Genomic DNA, 7,523 nt, shown 5'->3' with positions numbered 1-7,523 from the left:
TCAGGCCACAATATAATACTCCCAATTCAGGTTGTTTGTCTGTAACTCTAATTTTTTATTTGATGAGTTGAGTTTTATTTGATTATTATCTATTAATCTGTGGAGTTGAGTTTGATTAGGCAATTTGTCATTCCTGTATTTATTTCTTTGTCAAGATAATTAATTTTTAAAAGGAACAATATGAAACCAGTATTGTACAGTTAAACAAGTGTATAAGTGTTAGCAACTAACGTGACTAATCAGTTAAGATATCGCAGTGCGTTTGTGTCCAAATTATGTGATCACTAAACACTTTCTCTTCGCCGATCGAGAAGTAACATCAAGAATGCAGGACAATATGTTTCAGTCTTTAGCAGCCAACATTTCGAATGGGACCAACGACGAGGGCTGTATGCTCCTGAACACATCGCAGAGTGTAATAATTACGGGGGCGTACAATGGGATACCGCAAACTTTGATTCTTAACGTGATATCATGGACATGTTTGATATTATTGTTTACGGTTCTGCGGCGCACGGCGTGGAACTACGGGCGTATGGCGCTCGTGCAGCGGTCGAAGAGCAGGTGGACGAATTTGTTTTACCGCGGCGGAGATAACGACGCTTTGGTAGAGAGACGACGGAGTGCAGACGAGTCTCTGAGCATCGACGAAGGGTTCTTCGCCTGGCTGCCGGCCGTGTTCCGCCTTACCCGCGAGCACGTCCTCGCTAAATGCGGCCCAGATGCCGTCCACTACCTCTCCTTCCAGAGACACGCGATAACGCTTATGTTCATCGTCACGTTAGTCTCCATAGGTATAATTTTACCAATCAACTTCCAAGGATCATACCAACTGGACGCAAACACGTTCAGTCGCACTACTCTATCCAACATAAACGGGCAATCGCCTTGGCTATGGGTACATACACTGATGAGTATTTTATTTTTGCCTATATCAGTTCTAATCATGAGAAGATGCACTGGCAGGAAACCAGTCCCCACCTCGATGACTGGTACTATTATGATTACAAACATTTCGAGAGCTGATAGAAACGAGGCCACTATACGAGGATATTTTACACACAACTTCCCACACATACAAATTGTGGATCTCCGCCTTGCTTACAACATCAACAAGTTGAATGAAGTACAAGAGAAGAAGGAAATGGTGAGTGAAGCTCTGATATACACAGATACATATTTCAGGAAGACGGGAAAGAGGATTACTGTCAAACCAACTCTTTGCGGGCCTGAAGTTGATGCCTTAGAATATTACACAGTGGAAGAGAAACGTCTCAAAGATGAGGCCAAAAGATGTAAAGCTATGGTCCTCAATGACCCGTTAGGCATTGCTTTCTTAACTCTACCTTCCTACCAACTCGCTGAGCATGTCATCAACCATTTTAGCTTACATAGGGGTTGGGTTTTAACCCATGCCACAAACCCATCTGATATTATTTGGGAGAATTTATCAGTGCAGCCCGGTATCTGGTATGTCAAGGCCATCTTAATCAATTGTTGCCTTTTCATAGTCCTGTTCTTCTTGACAACACCAGCTTTTATTGTTAACCTCTTTAGAACAGTGGTTGTAAAGCCAGAGAGCTTGGACCGCATCAGCACCGTGATTTTCGAGTTCCTACCGACTTTGCTCCTGTGGACTATGGCAGCAGTGATGCCAGCAATTGTGGCATTCTCCGATAAGTTCCTTTCACATTGGACTAAATCTCAACAGAACTACTCCATTATGACCAAAACTACATCATATCTGTTACTTATGACTTTAATTCTGCCATCATTAGGGCTGGCCAGTGCAGATGCCTTATTGCGGTGGACGTGGCACCACGAAAACGACACAATGCGATGGGAATGTGTCTTCCTCCCTGACAAGGGTGCTTTCTTTGTAAATTATGTGATCACCTCAGGTTTCATTGGTACAGCGCTGGAGTTGATTCGTTTCCCGGAGTTGTTCCTCTATGTTTGGTATCTTTTGCAGTCTAAATCAAAAGCTGAAAAAAGTTATGTAAAGAAGGCTATCCTATACGAATTCCCGTTCGGAGTTCATTATGCTTGGAGTCTGGCTGTTTTTTCGATAACCATGGTGTACAGTCTGGCCTGCCCTCTCGTGGCTCCGTTTGGGCTCATATACTTCTGTTTGAAACATGTCGGGGATAAGCATAATCTGTACTTCGCTTATGGGCCCTGTGATATGAGTGGGGTTGGCGGGGGGAGGATTCACGCGACTGCAGTTAGATTAATTCGTATGTCAGTGTTGCTGTTGTTAATCAACATGGCGGCATGGGCCGGGCTGCGGGCAGGGTTTGAAGCGCGAACGATTATTTTAATAATGGCGTCCATTGTTGCGTTCGGCACGTTCTTGTTACTGAGTCCCTTCCCTAGCTGCACTCCACCGGCGCCCCTGCAAACGGAGACCACTGTACGGTTCCCGGAGTACGTGGCGCCCGTGCTAGCGAAGCCCTTGGACACTCCGCCCACTTCGTCGCCGTCTACCCCTGACTATGGCGCTTCGTCACCAGTCGTCAACCTCTCGTACAGCCCGGACCCAATCAACATATAATGCTTTGTCTATTAAATATAATCCCTGGTGGATTCATATCACAAGATAAAAGAAAATATCTTTGAGATATCGGTCCTGTTTTGTGATATTGACTAATGCAAAGAGTAATGTATTTTTAGCAATGTAAATAAATAATGCAATATTTTTTTATACATCGATGTAGTCCTACACGTGAGGGAATTCTTAAAATCTTAACCATTCTTTTTGATTCCTTATATAGTTTGCTTTATAACTGCACCGTCATAATATTATATAATATGTTGCACATAACTTTTTTAAAAAGAAACTTTAACATTTTAGTACCTAATCAAAATGTTTTACGATATTTCTGAAGTAATGTGTTTTGCGCTAAATTTTGTATTACTTGTATAGTATAATAATTTGTTTGTGATATATAATTCTAAAAGCTATATTTTTGGATCAGCCCGCATTGTTCTTTGTATGAATTTAATCAAGTAAACTGTAAGACCATTAGATCATTTTGTTTATAAATCAGACAGCCGATGTTAGAGACGTCAGCGACCATATCTGCTTTAGCTGATTATAATAATGTAATATATTTGTATCTATGTATAATATTATCAGTAGATATATAATATACCTACGATCGTATCTATTAGGGACAATAAACAATACACTCTTTTTTTGGCGATGTCTTCGCGATGTGTATTAAAAAAATGTTGAAATGAATCATTTTACATTCCCTATTGTAAACATGAGAAACCTTTTATCTGCACCTAAAGATAATATTTTTTTTAAATTATTTTACTAAGATAACTTTAAACTTCAGTACTGAAATGATATAAATCGGAATTAAATTCCTTACTTGAAAATATTACATAGAGCATTTGTTTGAAAAAAAAATTCTTGCCTTGTGCTGCTTTTCTATTATAGACGTCACGTGAAATTCTTACTTGGTTTTCTTGCATCCGACCTTTCATGTAGCAACGCTTATATTATATTGCTCCAGACTTGAAAATGAAAAAACCAAATGAAAATCTGATCAAATCACATACAATGACACACAAGAGTATTCTTTTGTATTTTGTTTACTAACTTGATTTTTAGTAATTTAATTTATTTTAAAGTAAACAAAAAGAAAAAAAAATACAAAGGGTTGCACTCCGGGAGTGCCGGCAGAAACGAAAACTTTATTCATCTCAGTCGTCGCAGAATTACTTGGAAGTATTTTGCATTGAAGTTTCAGATTGAAATATTTAATCTGAAATTTTATTATATTTGAAAGTTAGATTAGGCATTTTCATTGTTTATTTTAATGTCCGGCAATCAAATACAATCAAAATTATTACATCGCAAGTCGTATGTTACAACAAACATTTTGTTACCAATTTCACATTGTGGTTAAGAATATATTTGCGGCGTGGCCGATGTATTACCAATATTAGTAGAATACGGATCAGGGTCACGGTCACGTGACATGATAGTTCATAAAATAAGGTGCAAAATGGGTCTGTATGTTTTCTACAAAACTAGTAAACGTAAGGCTGTGTAAATTAGATATTAAGGTCGAAGATTCGAACCTTACTCTACCAGAATGAAACGAAGCCATGAAAGTGAAGCCATATTTATAGTGTGAAATACATAACGACCAACGCATTCACTCGGATCTAATAGAAAATGCGCGTTAATACCAGATATATAAAGCGAAAGCGATACTATAAATAAAATAAAATAGATAGGTAACTATAGTAGATATTGTTACTACAAGTGTCTCATCGAAGGTCAGGTTTTTTCAATTCAGAATGTATTACTTTCATTGAATAGGAACTTTATTTTCGTTCCGACGTTTGACAAAGTATGTACCTACCTACTAAATACCGTGCTAAGAAACTTGATTTCGGTTACCAAGTTTCTTAATGACACATACTATTATGATAGCGATGACGTAAACAAGTTTGATCAAACGGCATTGACTAAAACCTGAGGTTGCGTCAAAGGATTTTGAACTTCTGGCCTTGATTTTAGTGCTTTTTGGAGTATACGTTTTAACAATCGATAAAAGTTTACGTCTTAACAATCGATTTTATTATATAGCACAAGGTACGCAAATAACATGCAGATTATAATCAAACGCTACAAATACGAAGTCACTTTTAGTATCGCGCTACGTGTTCGTGCAACTTGCGCTGGAATCGTAATTATACGTTTTTTATGTAACGTGATTTATGTAATAATCCTATAAAATTAAATAGAACATGCTTTCAGTATTTGGCCAATTCTGATTGAACGAAAAAAATCTTCGTGCATTATTCTTGCCCATTAATATTGTGTAACCATGAAACATGATGCTGGCAGGGGTCGCAAACATTTTCTCTTGTTGCTTGCTCTCTCTCTCTTGACTCATATCCTGAGTATCAGGGCTCCTCATTGAAATTCCCAAAATCCCCGCCAGCACGTCAAAATCTAAAAGTTTGAGCATATTATAAATGCCAAAGCACGCACGCACTCTTGCCCATCGGTGTTAATAGCGACCAAAGAATGCTCGAGCTTGCGGGAGGAGACTTCCATTAAGTTTGAATTGACCTTAAAGAGGCGTTAATATCTCTATTTTATCTTTAGGAAATAGCCTGTCGGAATAAAATTTTCCTTTTAAATACATCGCGTCTTTGCTTCAATAGAGTGAATATAAATAAAGTTGACCATTTTACGAGAGGCTATTTTTTAAGTTAAAAAACTAATGTTATTTTCGAGTAAATTTAAAATTGTGGTACCTACTTGAAAACACAATAGTTTTGACAATATACATTTTAATATGTGGCTGTCAGCCGTGATACATTTATATGGTGACGGCGAGTTCATTTATAATACTCTTTACGTATGTTGTATGAAAAATAATCTTAAAAACTAGTCATCACGGGTAGCTGTGATCGGAGACTTTTTTGCCAAAAAATTAAAACAGTGATGCTTCCCTGAGGACACATTACGAACCTTTATTGTAGAATGATATTTCCATTTTGTCTAACATGTACTTACAAGTATAGTGCCTATCATAGTAGAAAACCGTGTGCACGCCACTGATATCAAACAATTACAAAACTGGCTAACTTAATTCAAATTGAATGCAGGCAGTGATAAATTACTTCACATAATAAAAAAAATCCCTCTAAACCTTTTTAATTTATTTAACTTATAAACATCTTAAAGTATGAAACGTAACTAGCTAGGCGCCTTACCAATTATTGCCTGTAAGTTGAAACCAATTTTTCTGTAAAATCTGGTGGTGTTTTAATTTGTGACAATGTAATAAATAATAATATTAGACAGTCGTGGAAACAGCCGACAAAAGTAAAAAAAAAAATATATAAAAATAACTGTGTTATTTAGTTTTTAAATGGATTGTAGTAATTTACTTATATCATATTATTTTTGTAATTCGATAAAAAAGATTACTAATCCCTGGATATGTTAATCGTATAACGTAAACTCAATTCGATCCAAAAAAAAAAACTAAATTGAAACGTAACTTCATATTTCACACCAGGAATTCATCGTTTTATAGCCACCATAGTCCTAACTGGACCATGGTGGCTTTGGGAGGAAGTGGATTCTAAGTAGAAGACGTATTATTGTCAACATTTTCCGTACTTGTACGTAAATAGCGTTAGTACTGGTACGTGGTATTAATTACTTTACTGGTGTCCCATAAATATGATACAGGATGATAGCTAACATGAAGGCATACTTTAATAACGAAATATATTATCGGTCTTTAAGTTATATTGATTATTCTACAATACAAAAAATACAGAAGCGTATTATATACCTAATGACTAAAATAATCGGCTAATATATTTCAATTTCGTTATTTTAGTAGGCCTTGATGTCCACTATCACCCTGTCAGTATGTCGTGCTATATACGGGACATCCTGTGTATGCTTAAAAGAAATATTCTGTTGTTTATATTATTGTCTCGAACTTACAACTAAAACTTTCTAACTAACTAAAACGTGATTTTGAGAACATTTCACGTCTTAACAATTATTTTGAAATAAACGGAAAAAATAAAGTCCTATTTAGGAACTATTTTTTTTTCTTGTAATAGTCCTGTGGTCCAGTCGCATTAATATAAAAGCTTATTTCAGTATTTTTTCTGAAATATGTACTGCAGGATACATCACAAAATATGAGGGTACCAATTTCTTTTGTTATTATGTCCTACAAATCAACTACTTTGTAGTTAAATTACAACCCTAATTTCTTAGGATACTATATATTTATAATCAATAGGCAAAATTGATTTACATAAAATATAAATGTACATAATTATTATATTTATAAAGATCATTATTATTTTGTGATTATCACGGCGGCTGTCTTCTAGTTATTGTACGCTTAAATACACTTTTATAATATATAATTATTATTTAGTTTAATAATCTTTTTTGTAAATAATGTTACAGATGATTTATTTTTGTTTATATGTACCTATTGCAGATATATTTTAATTTTATACATAGAAAGATTGTGTTATTAATAATGCTATCACCATCAATGTAGTTCATTGTTTTAATAAATAAATGACATCTTCAATATGACATACTTGTTTTATTTTTAGGCATAACTACTGTGCTGTTCATGTACCTACAGGTGCATAGTCTTTTTTTGTTAACCGACTTCCAAAAATGAGGAGGTTCTACGTTCGGCTGTATGTATGTTTTTTTTTTTTTTTGGACCTTATGTTTAGACTTGATTAATTTGTATTGATGAGCACTTCCACCTAGATGGGTTGTGACTGTATTAAGGGTCTGGTGATGAAGACGAAGGACAGTTAAGAGAACTCCTCAATGGTTCACAGTAGCTACCTTGTGTTTGGACTTGATAAATTTGTATTCCTGAGAACTTTCCACCTAGATGGGTTGTGACTACATAGGGGGTCAGCTCATAAAGACGGAGGACAGTTAAGACCACTTCTCATGAGTTATGATACCTTTCACGTTTATCTGGATA

The 7,523-nt window shown here is 35.8% G+C and overlaps 1 protein-coding gene across 1 annotated transcript; it reads left to right on the top strand.

The window, feature by feature from the left end:
* The first annotated feature begins 33 nt into the window (after positions 1 to 33).
* LOC112044278 (CSC1-like protein 2) lies at positions 34 to 7,111 on the top strand. Its single transcript, XM_024080075.2, has one exon. The coding sequence runs from the start codon at positions 326 to 328 to the stop codon at positions 2,552 to 2,554; it is 2,229 nt and encodes a 742-aa protein (XP_023935843.1). The 5' UTR covers positions 34 to 325; the 3' UTR covers positions 2,555 to 7,111.
* The last annotated feature ends 412 nt before the right edge of the window (positions 7,112 to 7,523 follow it).

This window comes from Bicyclus anynana, chromosome 1 (genome assembly GCF_947172395.1).
Source record: "Bicyclus anynana chromosome 1, ilBicAnyn1.1, whole genome shotgun sequence".
NCBI classification, from domain to species: Eukaryota; Metazoa; Arthropoda; class Insecta; order Lepidoptera; family Nymphalidae; genus Bicyclus; species Bicyclus anynana.
This window is presented reverse-complemented; position numbering and strand designations above follow the sequence as displayed.